Genomic DNA, 25,307 nt, shown 5'->3' on the forward strand with positions numbered 1-25,307 from the left:
TATTATTTCCTGTCTTTCAGTAAAGGTGCATGATACAGCCTTGAGAATCTATAGTTGCCTTTCCCTCATTCACCTGAGTTCTACTTACTTTCTGAATTGTTTTATATACATTTATTTATTATTTGTTTTCTTACTTATTTTTACAGCCTGACTGCAGCGTCCTCTCCATCCTCTCCTCCCAGTCCCTCCTCTCCCCACGTCCCCTCTCCTACCCCCATCACTCCTCCTCCTTTCTCTTCAGTAAAGGGCCACCAGCCTTGACAGGTGTCAACCAAACATGACATGTCAAGTTGCAGTACTACATACCTCCCCGCACATTAAAGCTGGGCAAGGCAACCCAGTATGAGGAAAAGGTGCTAAAAGCAAGCAAGAGATTCAGAGACAGCCCCCACGACCACTGTTAAGAGCCCCACATGAAGACCAAGCTGCACAACTCTAACATGCATGCAGAGGGCCTAGGTCAGAACCATGCAGGCTCCCTGGATGTCAGGTCAGTCTCTGCGAGCCCCTATGATGCCAGGATAGTTGATTTCGTGGGTTTTCTTGTGGTGTCCTTGACCCCTCTGCCTCCTGCAATGTTTCCTCCTCCTCTTCTGCAGGATTCCCTGAGCTCTGCTAACGTTTGGCTTCAAGACTCTGCGTGTGTTTCCAACAGCTGCCGGATGAAGCCGGATGAGCTAGGCGCCGATCTATGTGCATAGCAGAGTATCATTAGGAATCATTTCATTGACTTTTTCTGTTTGGTTCTATCCTAGTTCTCTGGACTACCCCGCGTCTGGGTCCTGGCCTCCAGGCAGTGAGTTCCCTCTCATGGGATGGGTTACTTTCTAATTCCAGGGATGGCTTAGCTTGAGATCTTGGCACAAGTATTTTCATTCCTTAAAAAAAAAATGTGCAGCTGTGAAATTCTTTATTCTCCCTTACAAGTTCTGGCTTTAGTTGTGTCAGGAGTCAGGAGTATCTCTGGTGTCATGGCTATCACTTAAAACTTCTTTCCCCTTCATCTCTCCCTTCCTCTCTCATACTCCTCTTGACTTTCCTTCCTTCCCTAATTCTACTGAGATAAAAATCTGTCCCCTGGACTATGATCTGCAACAGCCTTCCTGTTGGCTCTTAGCCTGGGGTCCTTAGGACACTCATGAGTCTCCTTGGGACATTATTAATTTGGAATCTCTTGATTTCTCCCACTCAAATGAGGCTTTCTTCCCTCTACTGAAAATGGGGAGCAGAACAGCCCCAACACTCAGAAGCTTTAAACCTCTAACACTGTTGGTTCCACGCCGCAAGAGCATACGTGATTCTCATGGTGCGACCATCTCTCCCCTAGGGCTCTCCCCCCCAACTGATTCCTGGCCCTAAACACACAAGGCTGTTATTACACAGTGTTTGCCCTTCACTGTCATCAGACTGTCTGGATTCCTCTTCAGAGAAGACAAAATTCAAGTGATTAGTGTACGTGAAGGCCCTTAGGTGCTCTCCCCGTAGGTCTTAGGAAAACCAGCTTCCCCCCAGACCCCAACGTCTTCCTTCTGCCTCCTGGACTCCATCAGCCAGACCTCACACCTCTCTCATGTGTTAAGGTTCTTCACGTTCACTGACTGCCTTTCGATAGTTCAAAAACATTTGCCAATTCTCTCTCAGCCACAGATGTACCACAGTCCTGCTGTGATCATGTAGGTATAAGCCCACCTTTATCAGTTTTATATGCATTTATTTGCTTTCTTTACATTCAACTGACAACTTCTTCTCAACTTACCTCACCCCCCCCCCCTTCTAGAGTTTTTCTAGTAAAACCCAATGCAACAGAATTAAAGGGACAAGGCCAAAGCAAAATAATGAAAGAGGATGGAAGGTGCTGAAGAATCAAGGCAGACTAGGGTGCATCCGCTTTCTTCCTAAAGCGCCCGCTATACGCACAGATACAAACAACTGGTGCACTAAAAACATCTCCACATGCTAAATGTACTAAGTGAAGCTCGCCCTTTGGTTCTAATTAGAAATGGCATTTTCCACTAACTGACACACACTCTCAGCATCAGTTTGCAGGTTGCCCTATTATTTTTAAGTATCTTCTAAAATCACATATATTCATTTTTAATTTGAAGAACACATTTTCCCATCTTTGATTGCACTTTTATAAAACTGAACTCTGTTGGCGCAGTTAATCCACTTCCAATTCCGTCTGTTACCCAATGAATAGCTCTCTCCTAATGACGGAATTTTTATTATCCCCATCATCTTTTCAGATTTATAAAAAGGATAATTAGGATAGAATCTTACAAATATGGGTATTTATTTTTAAATGGCACTCATAACCTCTGCCGGCAAGATGAATGCATTTTTTCCTAACAAGTTCAGAGTCTTGCAAACCACAACGGAATTAGCAAAAGATGCCTCAAGTGGGTTATCGGTGGAAGTAGAAAACAGAGGAGCCCCCGAGGCAGAAAGAAAGGAATGAACATTTGTGGTGGACACAGCCTGAGGCTCCAATGACAGAAACTTTTGTTTTTGTGGGTCTGGTGTACATCCAGAAATCTACATTTCCACATATGTAAGGTTTTCTCACAGAGGTGATGCTGAGTCACCTCAGACTCAAACCTTGAAACCAACCCGCTGCTTCTCCCCCTCCTTCTGCCCCCACCCACCCACCTCTGTGTGTGTGCTGATGGTGTGTAGAACTGTAGAGGAAAATGCTTTCATGTTTCTGCAGCAACTTTCTGACTAAATTTACTTAATTCAAGATCTGGAAGAAAATAATGCAACTTGGAGTTTAATCTGTGATGGATTACTAGTGAGCATTTGAAGAAATTTCCCTCTTGAACCTGAACTGTGGTGTCTCTGGGGAGTGTGTTTAACTTTGAAGGGATGATTTTGTGGCCAAAAAATAATCATTGAAAAAAATGTTAATATTTCTAATGTTCTCTCCTAAGGCCTTAGCTTCCCCTCAGAAACACTTACTTATACTCCAAACAGGCAAAATTCTCACCACCACTTGCCACTTCCCTTTCCTACTAAAGAAACTGCTAAGCAGGTCCTGCGCTGTCTGAGTCTCCCTGCATTCATACGTGATCATCCTGTTGTGTCTGTTGACACTGTTGTCTTGGAGTCCCCCATCCTTCACCTCTGGCTCCTCTTCCACAGCACTGAGCCTGGAGAGGAGGGGTTTGCTGAAGACACTCCACTTGGGGCCGAATGCTCCACAGCCTCTCCATCCCTATGCACTGAATAGCTGTGGCTCTGTCTGTGTGTTAATCAGCATCTACTGCAAGAAGCCCCTTTTCTGGTGCAGGATGAGCAAGGCACTGGTCATGGGTAGAGCGGTCTGTCATTAGGAACCAGCTTTCTTCAATGGAGTGTCACCAGGTGCATTAACCATGGACTCCAGGACAGGCCCCCTGCCCCTGGAGTAGTTAGCCAAGACAAAATGGACTCCATGTTTTTTGGTTTTTGAGGTTGCTGTTCTGTTTTGGTTTGGTTTGTTTCTTTTGGCATATTTTGTTTGTTTGTTTGTGGGTTTTGTTTGTTTTGATACTTGTTTCTTTTTTTTGTTTTGTTTTGTTTTACAGGTTTTTTTCCCTTTTTAAAGAGGGAAAGAACATGAAGTTGGGTGGGTATGAAGATGGAAGGATCTGGAAAGAGTTAGGAGAGGTAAAACATGATCAATGTATATAGTATGTAGAATTTTTTATAATTAAAAAAGCCCAAGTGACCACCTTAGCCTCCAAGTCTGCCTAAAACTGAGAGTCCTCAAACAGAAATCACTACTTGGCTCTGGATTTCCCAGTTTCTCCTATGTACACGAGGCGGAAACATCCCTGCAGTACTCGGCCCTGGGGTGTCAGCAGCCCTTCTCCACATGGCATGTGGGAGGCTGGGAATGGTCAGGGAAGTTGGGCTAAGGGTTAAATGCACCTGCTGGTAAAGTCCAGGGTGGAAACAAGAAGCCAGAGCAATCTAGTCTGAATTTTACCTGTGCCTACACAGCTGGGGTAGATGATAAATCAGACAAAATGAGGGAGTCGAACAGGTTCAACAAGGATTAGCAGGCAAGTGGTACTACATGTAAGAATTAAGTTCAAAGTCAAAACAGTAATAAATTCCAGGTTCTTGAACTGAATTCAAGATGTGAATTCAGGTTCTGAATAAGAAGAGAGATTAAAACCAAACAAGATGATTAACAGGGTTCCACATCCCAGGGAAGGATGCAGGCACGCTATGCCCAGAGCTGCAGGCTCAGGGGCCTCATGTCCCTTAGAGGAACAAGGAGGAACATCCTTTGGAAGGAAGCCAAATACCTTTGTCTTACTCAGTCAAGTTGGGGAAGAGTTCCAGAAGTACATCCAGGATGCTGGGGAGCCTCTGCTGGCTCTTGGTTAGCCAGTACACTAATTGAGAACTGGCGGTACATACAGTTCAGGTGCTTAAGGAGGGCTTGAAGGGCAGAGATCAAACAGGTACAATTGCATTAAAGTCTAAATTAGTGTTGCCATCCTTTGAATTGTTTCAGGCCACACAGCCAAACCTCTCCTCGTGTCCTTGCTGCAAAGGGTAAGCATGACCGACTGGAACACACAGAGGAGTGTAACGCAGCATGCCTGCGCGCCACTGTCACAGCTATTTCTGTTCCCTGTAAAGAGACATGGTACCCTCTGGATTCAAAGTCATCTTGACCTTCAATATCAGTATTTGGTCACTTCTTAAAAGCCCAGTAGTGGATGACAATAGGTAATGTGTTTTAGTCCCAACCTCCTGGGGGAAAAAAGTTGGGTAATTTATGAAGTCAGATGTTGGGCACCAGGCTGCTGACTTCTCGCTAGGGGATGATCCTATCTGGGTATGCTTAGCAAACACAAACTGCTCTTCTGACAGGTTTAATACCATGGGGAGAGCGGGCACTACCTCTGACATGAGCTCTGATGCCTCCAATTTGATCACCTGCCCTTGGTGGGGAGGCCAGGTGGCACACAGAGGAAGGGGAAGCAGGCTATCCGGATGAGACCTGATAGGCTGTGGCCGTATGGTGTGGGGAGGAGGTCTCCTTCTGTCAGAGGTCTAGGGGAGGGGAATAGGGCAGAAGAGGGAGGAAGGGTGGGAATGGGAAGATACAACCGAGGGGATAACAATCAGAATGTAATTCAATAAACTATAATAAATTAAAATTTGAAAAAAGAAAAAGAAGATCCTTTGACCAGACTGTTCAAGTTGAGGACCAACTCTTCGATGTCAATCTAATATGCACAACCTTGATCCCGGCCTGGTGGTGAAAACTATACCAAAAATAAAGCCAGCCCACTGTCCTTGCCTTCAGTGGGCTTCTGGATGAGGTGACATAAGCAACTTCTTCTAACCTCTCATTAGTATTCACAAACTCAGGGGCTACAAGCGTGAACATATCATGCATTTTTCCATCTTGGAAAAGTTATGCAACACCATGGAGAAATGAGATCTTTGTAGCCAGGGTAATAAAGTGAAATATCTCAACTACAATGAGCATAATAGCCTCCTGCAAGACAAGAGGTCTTTAGGCGCCATAAATTTCAGAACACGGATGTTTATGTAAGGGGGTTGGAAAGCACTAACAATAAATCAATTCGCTTTCGCTTTCTAAGGCATCTGTCACCATATCGACGCATTTTTTTTTGAAATCAGCATCCTACACAATAATGGCACATTAAAAAGATTCAACTCTTGATGGGAAAATGTGTTCGAATTCTCCATTACAAAGTTCTACTCATATATTTCATTTTAACTTCAAACCACAGCTAAAAATTCGGCAAGCCGCCTTTGCTCAACATTTACAGCAACAATGACCAACTCGGGAACTGCCAGATTATTAAAGTTCAACTTTTTGTGTGTGTCTCCATCTGAGCTCTACAGAACAATAGAAAGCTATTGCTGCCTTTCCTATTTAAGAGGCATGGAATTCCATCGGAATTGTTGTGGGAAGGCTATAAACAAGAAAAATGAAATCCAGATGTGGACTCTCTTTGCTTCAGTTTACATCACTGTACTTCGACCAAGTGTTACGAAAAAAAAAAATTGGTCTCCAGTAATATATGATGCAGAAGTGGGAAAGTCTCACCTGTGTAGGACCAGTTCAGTCTTACTAAATGAAAGTCCCAAAGTATTCATTCCACCCTCCACACCACTTGCTAAACACCTGTCATTCGAAAGATCCAGTCCTGTGAGTAAATGAAATGAGTCTTTTCTTTCAAAAAGCGTGTAGCCATGAAGGAGATGGATGTGATATGTAAGTATCTACAGAGGCAGGGAGAAGGCTAAGAGTGTTGGAACAAAGACATGTCAAGGACAGGCGGTGGGGAGCAGAGGAAAGGTACTTTTACAGGCCGGAAGTAGACACAAAATTCACACAGGGCTTGGCATGAGTTTGAGATCACAAGGGACTAGAGAACAGACAGAGGCCACCATGGGGGAGAACGGCAGGAACAAGGGCTCTCAGGGCAGCGCGGACATGAGAGACACAGGGAAGAGTGCAGAGGAGAATCAGGCTAAGCAGGGGGGAAATGGGGGGGGGAGAGAAGGGGGGAGGATGGGGGGAGCGTGTTAGGAAAGAAGTTGTCTCAGACTATAGAGCCCTGATTGTGGGCTAACACGTTACTTTCAGCCGCAAAGCCTAGAGGACACAGAAGCAACATAATATGCACTGCACAAACATGCAAATCCCCACATGGCGGCTCACAAGCATCTGCAATTCCAGGCCCAGAGAATCCAATGTTCTCTTCGGGCCTCCATGAGCACTGAATGCACATGTGCAGACAGACATGCAGGCAAAACTCTCAAGCACACAAATACAAATAAATTACACTTCTTATGTAAAAGATAAGCATACAGTTTGGTGCTTTAGAGCATAAAACAACTGCTTGTCTTTTCCTGACTGGAGGCATTCAGGGTATTTTAATGTGGTCCCCAAAAGGTCTGAATCAAATGGAACAAAACGGTAAATTCTGTGTGTAGAACCATCCTTGTTGTACCATGGAATCTAGAAAGTTAAGCTGTGAGTTAAAAACTAAAGTAAGGGAGACTGGAAGTTTAGAAACTCTTAAATTGCATAGAATTTGATTTCATAGGTCAATGGTATTAAAAGTATTGCCTCAGTATTTTAGAAAATAGAAAGGCAATTATCCAGTGGATTTGTCAAGCAGCAAGATAAAGCACTCAAGCGACATATGAGCATTAAAATGCTTCTCTTGGCCAGCAGGTGGCGCTTGTCAGTCAGTATAGAAAGCAGGCAATGGGAGAATGAAGCCTGCACTGGAGTTGGGTATACATTTCTCATTCATCTCATCAGAAGAAGAAAGACTGCAAAGGACTGATCCAGCCACACAGCTTATAACCAGGGTTTTGGCTGATTGGCACAGAGTATCAATTACATGATTTCTTTATTCTAGAAAAATGTACCACCATGGGTGACAGATCTTGAGGTGGCCTTTCTTTTCAGCTTTACTGAACTTAGGGGTTTCTTTTACCAAATACAATTCATCACATACCACTCTGTTGCTCTGTAAATGTTTGAGTGTCCTTTTATCCCTCAGGATTTTGTTTTGTTTTGTTTTGTTTTTTACCCTGTGAACAAAACTGGTGGAAAATTAGACAGAAAAATCCTAATGTCACCATTTAAAGAAGCATGACTTGCCTCGCTGTTTGACTCTCTTCCTTTGTTATAATGACTACAGGCAGCTGGGATGCTGTGGGGAGGGGTTGTATGAGCATGTGGGGATGCAGCTTCATTACAAGCTATGCCTTTCACACTAGAGGACAAGGCATGCCTGCATCAGGATGCCTCTTCAACCACACAGTTCGATGATCGGCTTTGGTACTCTCACAATGAGGGTGACCTGTGCGAGCGCTCCTAGATGTAAGAGACTGTCCTTCTACACACAGGCGAGGTGTGTACAGGACGGGAAAGAAAGCAACGCTGCTGGGTTTTAAGAGGAGCAGAAGCATCAGCATTCTCCTCTCCTGGCTGTAGAACTTGAGGTCCACAATGGAACTTGGATCTCGTGCGGTGCTTCACGTTGACTGACAGTCTGACAGGACCAGAATCACCTACGAAACAAGCCTCCTATGATGGATTATTTACAGAGCCCATCTGGCTTGGATGAATGGAGCTGGATCTAACCTGAAAGATTCCTTCCTGCGGTCTGGTTTCCTTCCAGAAGGTTCTTTACCAACTGCCAAGGGAGGGAAGCAATGAACAGTCCTGCCGTGATGCACCACCTAAGAGCCAGCGCAATGGCCAGCATGGCCACTGTGCACTAAGATATGCCTGGGTGAGCAGTAAGTGGCCAGCATGGGCACTGTGCATTAAGACATGCCTGGGTGAGCAGTAAGTGGCATGCACATGTTGGTGGTGATGAACATCTGTCTAATCGTACTTGAGGCCCACGCAACAGGAGGGAAATCATGCCTGGTACCAGAAACCTGACAGCTTATCATGGCTGGTGAGGTCAGAAACCTTAGGAAAGACTCTACTGCTGCCAGTTTGCTAGAGCATCACAATTCCTTGCTATATTCTACATCTTACCCTGGCACCCACGGGTGAATGTAGCTACTAGCCCTCAAAGAAGCTTCTCTTTACAGCAACCACAGGTCACCATGAAAACCACAATGGACACAACGCAGAGATCAAAAGTTTGTGAGGAGCCTTGACTCCCCTCATTTGATGGACCATATCTTTCAACTGTGAGCCAACATATGCATTTCTTCCTTAAATTGCTTTTGGCACTGACACTTGAAAATATGTTAAGAATCTAGGACTGTTTTCCCACACAAATTTTTGTGGAATTTTTCCTTTCAGGAAATAAAAAGGACAGTGAAGATTCTTGTATCCTTTGAGCAAGATTTCTACGTAAGTGGTCCTAAATTGCTGTTAGAAGAGAAGTGAGCCGCATCTACACACTTGACTTAAATTAGCGTGGGGGAAAAATTCTGCGGAGAAAGAGAGAATGAGTAGAACGGATGGCTCCATCTGTTGACTTCATCAGCGGCTATTAAAATCTCCACCTCAATCATTAATAACATAAACCAACCTTAAACCAACCATAAGCTAACTAAGGCTTTGTGAATGACACTATCAATATCCAGTGGTCAATAGTGACCTCTAACGAAGGCAAACAATATATTCAGGGACAGCCAAAAGATAAAAATCAATTCCAATGTGCTGACTGTCTTCCCAAAGCTTCAAGGAGTGGAAACCAAATTAAGAAACATCTTTTTTAAATGAGATATTTCTGAATAGAAATGTCTGTGTTTCTGTATTTGCCTGTTAATAAAATAATCACATACTCTCATACCTTAATTTCTGGTTCATGACTAAATGCTTTATACACTAATTAGAGAGGTGGCATGTGTTTTTGCAGTAGGAAATGCTTAGGGGATGTGTTTCCCAAATAACCCTCAGTGTCATTCCAAGATTGACCAAGATGCCAGGCTATAAGGGGAGGGCCAGTTCCGTGACCACCTCAGGCGGTGTCTGACTTGCACAGCAGATCCCTAGCAAAGTGGGATGGTAAGAAGCAAACATGTTTACATTATAAGAAATCAATCTTACGTAATGCTGGATTGAATCCTACCCCATCCCTGGATTTTCCACTCTAATGAGTCTTTTCTGCTTTGTTTTCTGGCATCAGCAGAGGAGTCAATAATTCTGCATATTTACTGCTGATCTTCTCAAATGCTACTTGAGCAAGCTAACTATAGAAAGCTTCAAATTCTGAATTTGGGGGGTTGAATCTGTAAGTAGGGATATAACTCCTGGTTAAGAAAATAAGGGTTGGGGACATGGCTCAGTGGGTCAAGCACATGCTAGTGTGACGACCAGGGGCGAAAGCCTAGAACCCATGCAGACCATGCTCGGTGAACACATCTACAGTCCTGATGCTCCTATGTGAGATAAGAAGGGAGAATTGGAGATCTCCAGAGGTTGACAGGCAGCTGGCCTGGCAAACGCAGCTTTGAACAACAGACAGACCCTGCCTCAAACAAGATAGAAGGTGAAGACCAACCGACACCTAAGATTGTCCTCTGACCTCCACACGTGCACACATGCACACAGGGGAGGGGGAAGAAAGGGGCAGGAATGAAAGTTAAGAGAAAAGAGGAAGAAGTGAAAACAAAGTACATCATATTTATTATAGAAATGTAGTCTCTTACTTTGGACAGTTGATACATGCTAATAAAAATGAAGGTCACAGAATTTTTGTGTATGTCACATTTCTTTGGCTAGAATTGTCATAATTACCTATTCATCCATGGTAATGTTTATTCTTATTGAGTTTTCTTAACAATAAAAAAGTGCCTTTGACATTCTGTATTAATAGCCAGAGTTATCTAAAAACTACTTTTTTACTCAAAATATCCACTTCCAGGGAAGGAGCCTGGTGGTGCAGGGGGCACAAACCTAGCTCCCTGCCTTGAGCACCTGACCTTAAACAAATACACAACTGCAAAGTAGAAACAAATGTCCTGTCCCCCACATGCTCTGTGTGTAGACAGATGGCCTTAGGCAACACATATGCAGATATTCTTATAGAATTCCCCCTTAATTTTAGAATAATTCTCAGCTGCAAAACTGAAAGGAAATGGTGAAATGGAAATAAAAACGATACTGTACATTTTACTTGAGAAAACCATATTGGTCGATTTGCATGTACGAAATCAACAGCTCAAGAGCAATTGCTAGTTTGGAAGGATGAGTATCAGCTCACCTGTGGCTGTGCTGCCACCAGTCTGTCCCGATATCTTTGCACTGACTCTTGAAGTTGCTTCTCTGTCTCATCGTTTGATGGCGGTCTTCTGTTCATGGTGCCCAGTGGGATAGAAGGCAGGTGCTCTGCCTGACTGCAGCTTCATAACCAACAAGGAACAGATTAGCTTCAGAAAAAAGTATTTGCCAACTAAAAAAGATTATTTGCTTCTCTAAAGTGTTAGTTTCTCTCATATATATTCAAATTTTAAATACAAAACAGAGTTATATGACTTTGGGACAAAATGGAATCTTAAAGGTTCAGTTGGCAGGAGAGAGGGGCTACACAGAAAATGTGGCCACACGTGTGTTTACAAGGATGGGAGGACACAAATGATTTTGCTAATGATAATGCTATCATCAATCAAGTCTTTTAAAACAACTTTTTTGATTATCTAAATACTGAGAAACATTTTCCCACCCCAAATTTGGTGCAGAAATCTATGCATCACTGCAAAATATAACAAACAATGCTGGCTCTGAGACACATGGGTCTCCCATTTGGAATGAGAGAGTATTGGCCACCATGTCATGCAGTGTTCAGGGACAGCCTTAGGATTACGGGGGCTTGCCTATAGTTTGCTCTGGGCAACCCTGACTGGCACATCTTTCTCAAATGACCTGCGGTCCTCAGTGGTCTGGAACTTAGAAATCGTCCTGTCTCCCAGCCTTGTGTATATTAAACCATGAACAAGTCTCCTCATGGTTACAAAAAATAATAATAATAATAACTAAACCTTTATTGTGGAAAACTTGAGACATCTTGCTTTTTAAATTTTTATTTTAATGCTTTAGTTAAGTGATATCAGTCTAATTGCCTTTTTGAAAAAGTGAAATCGTTTCTTTAGTTTGCATTGGTATTAAGACTTGATGCAGAAAAGGAAGTGAATTCCCTTGTTGGAGTACAGCTCTGCTTCTGGCCATGGCTGGGTGTGCGGTAGTAGCATGAAATGTAGACGTCAATCCTTTGGGTCTCTTCTAGGTTAAGAATTTTTCTAGTATTGTTAGATGGAAGGAAAGGAGAATTGCATCTAGTCACTAAAAGACAAGGAGGAGGTCAGAAAATGTGTGTGTGTGTGTGTGTGTGTGTGTGTGTGTGTGTGTGTGTGTGTGTGTGTGTGTTGGGTTCAGAGAGGGTGGAGCCTAGGACTGGGGAGGGCCTCTTCCAAACCACTGAAATCACAGAAGGAAACTTGAAGCAGACGGAAACCACCAGCTCTGTGTTTCAGAGCTGCGAGCACGCAGTTTTCTTGCCCTCTACCAACACAGAGAGTGAGGAGCTACCATCAAATCCAAGCACTGCTGTGAAAAGTCACATAACCCTACCTTCATGTGGTGTTTGCCGTTTCCAAAGAAAGGTGCTGCATAGACAAATCCCAAGGACAGCTGCTGTATATACAGCCACCAACTGCGTGAATCCGTGGGATGCTACCCACACAGCGCTCTGTTTCATTTGAGAATAGCACCGCACGGCCATGTTAAGTTTGTACTCAAAACAGAGAAACCTAAGTATCTTGTTAAAATGAAGCACATTCAACTGTCTTCCTCCAAGGGCTTTTGGACATAAATTTTAATATGCAGTGCAACATCTATATAGTTTGCATCCTCTTTAAAAATTCAGGGGGTTCTGGCTCAGCCAAATAACGGGCATCATTTTTATACTGCTGGTGCTCCCTGCATTCAACACAGACGAGCACTGATCGTGAATATAATGGGCGCGTGCTGATGGCTGTTTCTCAGAGAGTGACAAAAATGCACTTTCCCTCTGTGCTCAAACTGGAAAACAAACAAAACAAGACTGGCTCCGTTCACCTTGTCCAAGCTGCTGGCCCTGAACACTACCATGCTTAAGATGGCCTCAGTCATTAAATGCCTGTAATGCATGTGGAACTGGGTTCCCTAGGAAGTCATAGGATGCTTTGTATCAGACTCTCAGTTTCGAGTTCAGCTTGCAGGGGGGGAATCCCCAACAAGTCACTGAAGTCTTCTGTGTATCTGTGCTTTTTCCTCTCAGAAATGGGATGAGTTCACAGAGCTTTTGTAAAGATGGAAGAGAAAGCCCTGGTGTTCCTGTCTCAAGTTCTGTTTACACAGACCATTGTTCATTCAAATACAAGCCATTGGCGCTGGCTTTCGTGGCCACTAGGAAGCAACTATGAACTACCCACTGTGCTTCCCTGTAAGTACAGACGACAGCCTGTCTCATCTCATGACTTGCTCTTGTACTCATAGGACACGCCCGCATACACAACCACATTGTTTTGATTCTATGAATTTATTTCATATGATTCTATCTAAACTTAACAGTGCCTATGTCACGGGGCCTATTCCAAGCCTATGTCATGGGGCCTATTCCAAGCCCCGTTCCTCAGGTAGGCAGGCCCAGGTTATGAAGCTGAAGCAGGGGACTAAATGAGGTCACAGAACAGGGTTCCTAGTCTCTCCCAGGAGTCAGCTACACCACTGACTGTGAGTTCCCCATGCAGGAAAAGTCAGCTCTCAATTAGATGCGTTTACATCTTGCTAAGCCTCCTGCTGCTGTTTTATGCATATTTTATTATATGCAGTGGAAACGAAATACAAATGGTCAAAATTGTGTCACTGTGTTTAAAGTTTCAAGGGCTTCAGTAAACTACAAATAGAAGGACTTCGTGGAGTTTAGATTTTTCAAGGTCCATCAGTTTTCTGACAACACAATGACATTTGCTCTGCCTCCCCTTGCAAGTGGTATTATTTCAGTGTGTGAAAGGGGCAAAATTAATGTAGTCCTGGAGATGACTCCGCAATGCTCTGTGAGGCATCACTAGTTGCTAAGAGAAGAAGACAAGAGCATACCAGTTCAGGGTCAGTGGAAAACTGAAAGTAGAGAGAGCTGTGAAGGACAGCTTCCCAAGCCCATGTGATTTGTTTTCAGGGCTGGATTAAAAATACTTCAAGAGGAATTATTATCCCACTGTCCATATTAGCAATAGCAAGCCACTTACCCATTAGCCCTAAGGACTTAGAGGAGGCTGTACAGAAAAGCCCTGCTGGGGCAAGGGTGCCTCTATTAAAAAGGAATCCTAATTCCTTTTCCCTGGGGAAAGGGTATTAGTCTAAAAGGGCTTGTAAGAACACTGACAGCTGTCAATATTTAATCAGCTCCTTTTCCGGTTTCGTCTGAACTTCTTCCTCCAGCATATAAAGCAATGAAATCAATATAGGACTTAACTTGAGGGGGGAAGCCCACAGTCTAACCGTTTAGTGCCCCTGGATGGACCCTCTCACGAACACCCCTGTAAAATCAAGTTGTACGCTGTGAGAACACGGTTGGAAAGGTGACCTGCACACACACCTTGGGGCCTGAGCTTTGCTTTAGGAGATCTATTTTAATTGGTTGAGAAATATACTAACAAAATAATGTTCTCATATACAACAAGCAGCTGAAAAGGGCTTTAAAGAGAAACTGACTTCCAAGCTAAAAATCTCTCTACAACTAACAGCTTCAAGGTACAGCTTAGGAATTTTAAATTGATTAAAAAAAAAGTTTTCAGGAAACTGATCAAAACTACCTGTTTTCCAGGTTGTTGGGATTATTAGCACAAATCCATATGTCTGGAAATTCTTTTTCCTGGTAATTAGAAGAGGAAGGCAGGACTCTCCATTTAAGGCAAAGATCTGACCATCAAGAAAAAAAACATAAAAGAAGTAAATTCATCATTAAAAAAAAATGTCAGCTCAGACATACCAAAAGAGCCTTCACCACACACCCCACACATCTCTTCCAGGCCTCCACGGGAGAAGCTCGCCAGGAAGCGTGCGACCACTATCCCTGCTGTTGCAGCTCCCTCCAGCTCAGCTGCATCAGGATGCTCTCCCTCTCCCTAAGACTCTCATTGTTTCCAGCCCATTCCCGTCTGCTCCAACCTCCACACTGAACCACACAACTGACAGGAAAGGGAAAGCCAAGGTCTGTAAGTCATTCACACACTGCCCTGCTCTATCCGTTCTTCCCCTTGCTCATATTCCACAGCCCTAACTCTGACTTCCTGGTACATTCCCCCTTACAGTTCCTCCTTCCTTGCCTTTAGGCCCAAGGCACTTAGCTGCTTTAGGCTAAGCCTAAATTTAATCCTGGATTCCCTCTTGACACAGAGGTAAACAGTTGGTGCACTCCTGGGCAGAGGCAGTTTGCCCAGCCGATAAGCACTGAACCACCTCCTACAGCTTGTGGATCTTGGGAAAATGACTTAATTTCTGTTTCAGTATAGTCATCTGTAAAAAATGAGATTTTTGCTAATATTTATCTAAAGAGGAGCTGAGGATAAAATGGCTTTGCAGTATTAATGATGATAAAAATCAACACCGCTGAACGCTTTCTTGATCACTTAGCAAACTTGGCACTTATTAGATCATGCGTTCACAACTTTATAAGCACTAGTCCCATTTCCTAAATAGGTGATTAATCCTCAGAGATATCTGATGACAGATCCCACACAGCCCTTAGCCACTGGAGACTGTATTTATTTGGGAGAGACCAAAGATCCAGTCATTATTGGCCATTATCACTGTCACCTGGCAGGCTGTCACAGTGTCATTAATTATCTCATTCACACTTTTAAACAAGCCATATATGTTCCTTTTATTAAATCTCACTGCCACACATTAGCTCAGGCAATTACATCTCTCACCTGGGTCTTCTATTACAACAGTCTCCACTCTCGCAAGTTTGACCTTCCCTCTACTCTGGCCCTGCACAAAACCATCCTTATTTCAAGTTACATGTGACTCTTCAGTTCCCCATGGGATGCTTCCAGAAGAAAGAGGTGCATGGGGAGTCACTCTCTTGGCACTTGTCTGTCTTATATACTGGATTGTGGGTGTCAACTCCATGCCCTTTGTGCAGTGGCTGGGAGGAACAGCAGATGTTGAGTGACAGGCTGTTGCTGTCCTCCTACTGAGACCTCCTAATTCCTCCCACTGTTTGTTTATCAAAGTGAAAACTTGCCCTGGAATTCAAGACCTCAGAAAGGCATTTACCCAAGGAAATACTTCTAGCTTTCATCATTTACGCATCCTTATTCCGCTACTAAATCATCATTATTTTGTTATTAGATTACAGAATTCCTATTAGTTTCAGACACGGTGTTACCTATTAACAGTAGGGAAGTGTTATATATTAACAGTAGGAAAGTGTCTTTTTCTAGTCCTCCAATTCAACTAAGGTGCACAGCTGGTATCAGTCATCTTTGCCTTGTCCTTGTTCTCAAAACCCTGTTATAGTGGCTGCCTCATATGCTGCCTGTGCCATGAAACCGTGCCTCCATTTTCTCACCCCACTCTTTTTTTACTGCATGTTCAAAGACCTCTTTACCCTTAATCCTTTTCTTACCCCATCTCCCCTCTGTTGCACTTACTTTAAACTCTTGCCTGGGCAGTAGTAACTCCTTAGAAGCAAACTCCATGTTTTACACTGTTTTATCTCCTTATCACTATGACTTGAATTCAGACTCCGAATTCAGAAACCATGAATATCTGTGCCTTTGGCAGTCAGCACTTACCGCATTGTAGGATGAACGGGATAGCCATGGTTCGTCTTCTTTGGCTCTGGAGAGACTCTAAAGATCTGTCTGGGTCTTTGCTATACTGGTATCTGAATTCATCCCAAAAAAGAGCTAGATTTCTATTACCTGAAGGAGCAACAGCAGACCATATAAACATGAAGTAAGTAAGGTAACACATCAAGGTGATTAACAAAGGGACATTTACATATAAGTACATATAAAGTATTATTTCAACTGCATAGGAGCCATAGCACAAACAAAATAATTGATGTATTGGCTATATATAAGTCAGGTCTTCATAGATAAAATATGTTTACTGGTTTTTATTCTCCTGCATTTTCAGATCACGTACAGTAAATACGCACTATCTTTACAATGAAACCACAGACAACAGCGGTTATGAAAAGTTACACTTTTATTGTTGCAATAAAGCACAGTGACATTTAAAGTATTATTCTTAAAAATCCTCAGGAAGAGCTGTGCTAATTGAACTGTAAAGGCGCCTTGAAATTATTGCCACAAATATTTAACATTCCAATCACACAGGCAGAGTTTTCTTGAGGCTTTATATCATCCCCGGTTCTGGTTTCTTCCTGGGCTGCGTGTTCTGTTGTTCCCTAATCCCAAGTTCTATACTCCTAATTGCTTGGAAATAGCACTCATCTTAGAAGACCATCGGAATTTCTTTCTTTATTTTTTATTTTATTATTTTTCTTTTTTACATATAAATTTATATTATACACATACATAATAAACTACATACTGCAAGAAGAACCATGAAATGACCAGGAATTATATAAACATTATATTCATAGTGCTCTGGTTATTTGTATTTGGCAGCCTTGAAGAGAAGATAATGCTCTAATATCAGAATTTCTTAAGGAAACTGTGTTCTTGTCCTTTGATCTAGAAATTGCACAGCTGTGAATACATTAGAGCATTATTATAATAGTAAAACATTGGAAATAATGTAAAAGCTTATGGAGTTCTGATAAGCTCCATTTTTCAAATAGTGGAAGAACCCTAAGCCTCTTGAAGAGGAGGGAGAAACAGCTAACTGTAGAGTCTTACCAGGCTCTACAAGACACAGCTTTTATTTTTTAAAAGATATAAGACAATCCTAGAGTACAATGTTTTTGAAACTTACAAAATGTGTACATATATATGTCAGGTTGGACATACTTTTCTCAAAGTTTTTTATTTTTAAAAACTTTAAAGATGTATTTTTATGTGTATGAGTGCTTTGTTTGCACATATGCTTGTGTGCCATGTGTACCATGTGTGCCCACAGAGGCCAGAAGATGTCAAATCCTCCGGAACTAGAATTAGTTATGTGGGTCCTGGGAAGAAAATCCTAGTGTTCTATAGGAGCAACAAGTATCTTTTTTTTTAAACACATTTTTATTGAAAAATAAAGTAAGTCATATTACATCTCATTTTCTATCCCATCCCATGCATCCTCCCATTCCTCCCTCCCTCCCACTTTCACCCCAATCCCCCTTCCCTATGACTGTGGCTGTGGGGGACCTCCTCCCCCTGAATATAGTGCTAGAGTATCAAGTCTCTTCTTGGTAGTCCACTGTCCTTCCTCCGAGTGCCATTGGGCCTCCCCAACAAAGGGACATGGCCAAATATGGAGCACCAGAGATCCTGTGAAAGTCAGTCCCCAGTCTCCACTTAACTGTGGAGAATGTTCTGCCCCTTGGCTAGAGCAACAAGTATCTTTAACCACTGATCTATCTCTCCAACCTTCAACAAAGTTTTAATGGTAGGTATCTTCATTTATTATTGTTGTTGTTATTGTTATTTTAATTTTTAGATTTTTTTTCCTGAGACAGAGTTTCTCTGTGTACCAGGCCTGGCTGTTCTAGACACACTTTGTAGCCCAGGTTGCCCTCAGACTCACAGAGGATCCATCTATCTGCTTCTGCCTCCCAAGTGCTGGGATTAAAGGCATGGCGCCACCATGCCCAGTGGTAGATATCTTTAGAGAAGAAAAAGGGTTATGAGGGAAGATATTTTTACTTCTTATGTTTTGTGAACATTTTAAATATTTTTTGCATGGCCATGTACTATTTTTTAAAGGGGTCTTTAATTTAAAAAATAAATAAAAACGTGTTTTATTATTTTGTCTAGTGTGAGAACCACTAAATGCCTGGCCATGTGGCTATGAAATTTCTGAAATCAATGCATAGAGAGCATTGTTGCCAATGTTCTCATTTCTAAAGTGTGTTCTGTAGTATAAGCCTTAGAGACACTGGATACATGGTCATTCTTCCAGCAACTTTTACATATGACCATGTAATCATACAGAATGCAAATAAATGATTCTTTATACCTTACTGTCCCCAATAAAGCTCGGGTTCTGAATACTACATGCTTAATTTTAAGACCAGTGTGCCCAAAAAGTCAGTCTTCAGAAGAGATGTTCTCCATGGGTGAGGCTTCTTAAAAGACTTTACAGATCCTGAATTCCTGTATTGTCTCCTCACCAAATCCTCAGGTCCTCCTTAGGCATGCCTGGTGAGCTCTCAATGAAGACACACTTTCTGCCCTTCATTATTACTTGGCCTTGAAATTCCCACATAGCTGAGGATCACTGTGCTGGTCTGAATGATAACGGCCCCCATAGCTCATTTATCTGACTGTTTGGTCACCAGGGAGTGGCGCTATCTGAAAGGATTAGGAGGTATGGCTTTGTAGAAGGAAGTGTGTCACACAGGGTGGGCTCTGAGGTTTCAAAAGCTCAAGCCAGGCTCAATGTCGGCCAGATCCAGATGGAGAACTCCAGCTGTTCCTCCCGCATCACATCTGCTTGTGTGCCTCCCTGCTTCCCACCATGATGATAACGGACTGCACCTCTGAAAATGCAGGCCAGACCCCAGTTACATGCTTTCTTTTATAAAAGTTGCATTGGTCATGGTGTCTCTTCAGCAAGAAAATACTGACAAAGACAACGACCTTGAACTTCTTTTTTTATTATTAATTTATTCATATTACATCTCAATGGTTATCCCATCCCTTGTATCCTCCCATTCCTCCCTCCCTCCCTCTTGCTTTCCCCTTACTCCCCTCCCCTATGATTGTGATTGAGGGGGACCTCCTCCCCCTGTATATGCTCATAGGGTATCAAGTCTCTTCTTGGTAGCCTGCTATCCTTCCTCTGAGTGCCACCAGGACTCCCCATCCAGGGGACATGGTCAAATATGGGGCACCAGAGTTCGTATGAAAGTCAGACCCCACTTTCCACTCAACTGTGGAGAATGTCCTGTCCATTGGCTAGATCTGGGTAGGGGTTCGAAGGTTACGGCCTGTATTGTCCTTGGCTGGAGCCACAGTTTGAGTGGGACTCCTGGGCTCAAATCTGCCTATCATAATGTTCTTCTTGTAGGTTTTAGGACCCCCTGGATCCTTCTACTTTGCCATTCTCCCATGCTTCTCTCATCTAGAGTCCCAAGACAATGACCGTGAACTTCTGATCTCTGCCTCCACCTCTGAATACATGCACCAACAAGCTAAGTTTATGTGGTGCTGGGAGGAATCAAGCTCACCAAAGCCATGTGATGTGAGACACTACTACCAACTGAGCTATATCCCCCCACAGGCCTGTTACTTGTTCTTAGTCTACCTCGCCCTCCACTTCTCTAGATCATGAAGGACCACTCTCTTGAATTTGAAGTGGCTCATGAGAGTTTGCTTCTCTAATCCTCATGTTATCTATTTTGTCTTTCCTATCTCAGGAGTATCCTTTAGATTTAAAAGACACAGATTAATGCTAGCTCTGATATATATTATTTGCATAATTTTGGGCAAACCACTATGTTTTCTTATACATCAAGTGGGTTTTGGACAGGAAAAATGGTTCAGTAGGCAAAGGTGCTTGGCGCCAAGTTGGACAGCATGAGTTTAATCCCTGGGTTTCACAAGGTGGAAAAGAGAACCACATCTTACAGTTTCTCCTCTAGCCTCTACCTGTGTCACCAGACATAAACAAAATAAATACATGTAATGAATATAATAAATTATAATTATAAAAGGTAAATAATTACAGTAACTTGCCTTATAGAATTAATATAAAGATGAACTGTGAGACACATTAAAACAAAGACTGAAAGGATTATAGGGCAAAAGAGAGACCCCTTTTACCATCTAGACAGAGACATCTCTGGCAGAATCTGTTGAGTGTAACTATCTTGGAACTTCGGAGCCTATCAAAAGATCATACAGCTGGTTCAGCTCCTACATGGTAGCCCCTACCCATGCTGTACACCTTAACCCTGTGACAGCAAGATATGCTTGAGTCCCCAGAAGTGCTGGTGCACACTTTGAGAACTCAGAGTAAGCAAAAGTTTCCCAATACCAGGGACCTCCGCCCTAAGTGGTGCTTGTGGTCTAAAGGTGCAAAGGATAAGAGATGGCCACTGACGTTGTGCGTCTCCATCAGTGCCGAAAGCTCTGCCTCCATTGGTTAGAATGATTCCAGGAGATCTGGGGAAATGCTACCTTTTTCTTCTAACCCTTTCATTTTTCCATGCTCCTTCTTTTGGAAGTAATGCTTGTCAAGCTAGATTCAAAAGTAACAATGTGCACAAAAGAAATTTTAGTGACCAGAAGGTAGCAGAAGATCAAAAATGCCTGAAAAGACTTAAGTTTGCACCTCAAGCTGATCCTCTGCCCAGAGACCCCACACAACAGTAAAACACAAGAGGCAGCAAAGGTGAGAATCTGTGTCCACGGTCACAAGGCTACCAGACTTCAACACATCGTTTTCAAGAACAATATCATAAAGTATGCAAAGCAAAAGGAAAATTAAGCCAACAGAGCTTTCCTTGGGAAACATCTACAAAATATTCAGAGCAAATTCTAAAAGAGAAAAAAATCAAGAAAATGGTATAAAATAAAATGAAAGTACCAGAGAAACACAAGTATTAATAAGAGGCAGAAAAGAATTCTGGAGCAAAGCCATCTATGAAGTCAAATGGACAGTTACCCGAAGTGGTCAAGTGCAAATTCTAGCAGGAACAAGAGAGAGCCAGTGAAGTTGAAGACACGATAATGAAATGCCTATGTATATGAGGAACAGAAAGGAAAAGAGGCCCGGACACAACCACCAAGTGGACCAGGTCTAGAAGGGGGAGTTAAGAGGATGCTCAGTTGATAAAATGCTTGCTGTGCAAGCCTGAGGACCTGAGTTCAGGCCCTCCACATTCACTTACAAAGCATAATGTGACAGTGCACATCTGTGGTCGCCACTGGGGAGGCAGAGACAAGAAGATCCCTGGGACTTGCTGATCGGCAACCTGGCCCAGTTGGTAAGCTTGGGTTCAGTGAGAGACTTCATTACAAAAAGTAAACTGAAGAGTGATGAAGAAGAGACTGGATGTCAACATCAGGCCTCTGGTTGGATGCTCACACACACGCTCACAAACCCTCATACTATACACACACGCTCCCAGAAAGAGGAAAAATATAAACTAAGATCATTTAAATACATAATGACAGAATTTCCCCCATATTTGATAAAAGGCATTAATAAAGATATCATATCCACAAACCTTAAGAACTTCTAGGTTGGACAAAATCAAACATATATCAATACCCTTCATAATCAAGATAAATAAAGATAAAGACAGGAGTAGAAACAATAGCTGAGTGGTAGAGGATGCTGATTATGGTGTGTGCACATAAATATATATTTACTGAAAATAGATTTGTTTTCATACAATATAGTCTGATCATTAATTTTCCCTCCCACAACTCCTCTAAGATCCTCCCCATCCCCCATCTCCCCCCCCCATCTAATTCCATGCCCTTTCTTCCTCTCTATAGCAAACAAACATACAAAGCAAGCCAGAATTTTATAAAAGAGAAAGTTCAAGAAATACACATACAGAGTAATGTGACTATAAAGCTACTATCTATTCAAATTAGAATGTTATAACTTTAGTGTGTTAACTATGATACACACAAAGAAAATGACAGTACAAAACAGAAAGTGGGAAATGAAGTCAGGAATGGTGTTGCATGCCTATAGTCCCAGGACTCTGAAGGCAGCACAAGGTTGGGGCCAGCCTGGGCTGCGTAATGAGACCTTGTCTGAAAACAAATGAAAAAGGAATTTAAGTGTTTCGTTATAATAATCAAGCAGACACAATGGGAGAAAGTAAAACAAGAAATGAACAAATAAAAAGCTGTAAGGCATCCAGAAAACAGTTAGCACAATGACCAAAGCCCCTCTTTATCAGCGATTACTGTAGTGTAAATAGAATGTTGTCTCCATTCAAAGGACACATATTAGAAAGAATTTAAAATATGATTTCCATATGTGCTGTCTAGATGCAAATTAGTTGCAAATGAGACAATGAAGAAAGACGTTTCTTTTGAGTCAAAGATGGAAACTGGTTACAAATAAAAATATAAAAAAGGATATTTCTTGCAAAAAGCAACCTTTTAAAATAGAGCAAGCATGGCCCTGCAGACTTTAAACAAAACAGATTTCAAAACAAAATAGGTCACAAGAGACAATAAAGATTTTTATATATTAATAAAGAGTTCAAAAGAGCAAGAAGATAAAACAATTACAACAGATGCACCTAACAATAAGCTTAAGAAAAAGAGGAAGCAAACTGGCAAAATTTTAATAAAAACAGTTTTACAAAAGAGACTGAATACTTCACTCTTAACACAGTTTTTATGCGATTTATGTTATTCAGTTTTAGAAAGAAATACTTATATAAAATGCATTCATTTCATGTAGGTTTTTCAATTTGTTGATGTACAGTTGTTTATAATGGTGCCTTGTGTTTTTGTAGTACTTGTTGTAATGTTTCACTCTTTTGGGGGTCTTCTCCCTTCTTCCTTATTCTAACTAAAAGCTTGCCTGAATTTCATTTATTAACTCCTCCCCCACCCCCATTCAAAGGGCAGGTAGGAAATGAGTAAAGCAAAACAGTAAGATATGTTATAATAAATTAACAGATCTAAAAATGAAGCCCCACGAGCTTTAAGAAGCTAGAGCCGTACACAGCCACGTTCACGGCACTGCTGTGTACAAGCAGTAGGAGCCAGTTGCCGTGATCCCTTTGTCTAATGCAACAAACTTAAATAGAAATACCAGACAAGAGACACCGCAAGACTTCAGTGCTGAAAAACATCCTCCGAGAAAGCCCCAAGAAGAGACAGCAGAGTCTGTCTTCTCTACCTGTGTGACTTCACGGCACAGGTCACTGAGCTTAACTGCTAGATGGCAGCGATCTAGAAGCCGGAAGAAGCCTCCAGGTGAAAGGCATCTCGGTGTAATTTGCCAGTGTACTTTCTAGCCTCTGACACCAGTGGGAAACAACTTTCTGTTGGAGCTACCTATGGTATGTTTTTATGGGAGCCACAGCTAATAGCTGTGTCGTTCCCTGTGACTCCAGACATGCAGTTGCCCTTGGCTCCCTCACCTGCAAAGAATTTCAGATATCACAGTGTATTCTCTGCTTTCTCTTTTGCCTCTACAACCAGTAGTCTCACACAGACCACAGGAATATGGTTTAAGTAATATGGCTTAGAGCTGGGTGTGGGGCCTCACACTTATAATTCTAGTGCTCATCCTGTTGAGGCAGGAGGATGGCTATTTGTTAGAAGACAGCCTAGATTACGCAGTGACTTTCATGACAGCCTAGATTAAAGTGTGTGACCCTACCTCAAAATAAAACCCTAATCCATAAACAATATAAATAACTAAACAATTAAAAATAAAATGAGCAAGGGATAAAGTTCAGTGGTAAAACAAGTATTAGCATGAACAGTGCTCTGGGTCCAATCCTCAGTACTCAGCACCAATAATAAAATAAAAACTGCCTAGTAAAAATTTTAGAGTTTCTTTTATCTTTCATCTTTGATTCTAAATTCATCCCATTCCTCCTCCCTGACCCACTACACTACACTTTAGCTATAGAAACTTTCTGAATCCTAAACACAGTGAATCTTTCCAAATTCAGAAAAGAGAGAAAGTATGTGTGGCATAGATTTTCTCTAACCATAATAAAATGAAACTAGATATTATGTTAAAAACAAATGAAACAAACCCCTACTGAGTCAGGCATGGCAGTGTGGCTGGTAGACCTTGAGCTCAGAAGTCTAAGGGAAAGGATCTCTGAGCTTGGGAATGTAAAAAAAAAAAAAAAAAAAAAAGCCTGGATGAGAGCATGTGCTTTTCCAGGAATTAGAGAAAGAGATTTGGGGGGGGGGGGGAGGTACGCGTGATGGATTTAAGGAAGAAATGGAAAGGGGGAAATGCTGTGATCATATTATAATATCAAAAACAAATTTGAGAGGGAGAAGGAGAGAGAGGGAGAGGGAGAGAGGGGGGGGGGAGGGGGAGGGGGAGGGGGAGGGAGAGGGAGAGAGAGAGAGAGAGAGAGAGAGAGATTGATTTCATTTTTTACAGGGAAAAATATGAAAGGGTAAAAGTGAAAGGAAAGAGAATAATACAAGAAACAGACAGCAAAAGCTGGAAAATCCACAAACGTGTAGAAATTAAGCTTAAGTACTATTAAGCATTGTCCTAGTTTGTTCTGTTGCTGTGATGAAACACTGACCAAATACAACTAGAGGAAGAAGGTGTTTATTTGGATTCACAAGTGTAAGGGGAGCCAGGGCCGGAGCTCAGACAGGAACCTGGAAGCAGGAACTGGAAGCAGAGCCTCTGAGAAACGCTGCTTACTGGCTTATTCCCTGTGGCTTGCTCAGTTTGCTTTCTTACACAATCCAGAACCACCTGTCTAGGGTGGCACTGCCCACAGTCAGCTGATACCTCTCAAGTCAATTATTAATCAAGAAAATGCCTCACAGACTTGCCTGTAGGCCAGACTGATAGAGACAGTTCCTCAAGTGGGCTTCCTTTTCCCAGATGACTGTAACTTGTATGAAGCTGACAAAAAAGAACTAACAGAATTATTTCCCAATGAATCAAATAAGAAATCATAATTAGGAAATACTTATCAACAAATTAA

The 25,307-nt window shown here is 42.2% G+C and overlaps 1 protein-coding gene across 1 annotated transcript in view; it reads right to left on the bottom strand.

The window, feature by feature from the left end:
* The window catches only part of MORC1 (MORC family CW-type zinc finger 1), a 149,435-nt gene that overhangs the window by 45,083 nt on the left and 79,045 nt on the right, over window positions 1-25,307 (bottom strand). Inside the window, exons 15-17 of the mRNA XM_084800473.1 lie at window positions 16,306-16,434; window positions 14,317-14,422; window positions 10,728-10,866 (exon numbers count right to left, since the gene is read on the bottom strand). Coding sequence (XP_084656599.1) covers window positions 10,728-10,866; window positions 14,317-14,422; window positions 16,306-16,434 — 374 coding nt within the window. The remainder of the gene's footprint in view (window positions 1-10,727; window positions 10,867-14,316; window positions 14,423-16,305; window positions 16,435-25,307) is intronic.

This window comes from Acomys minous, assembly GCF_964271855.1.
Source record: "Acomys minous genome assembly, chromosome: 11".
NCBI lineage: Eukaryota > Metazoa > Chordata > Mammalia > Rodentia > Muridae > Acomys > Acomys minous.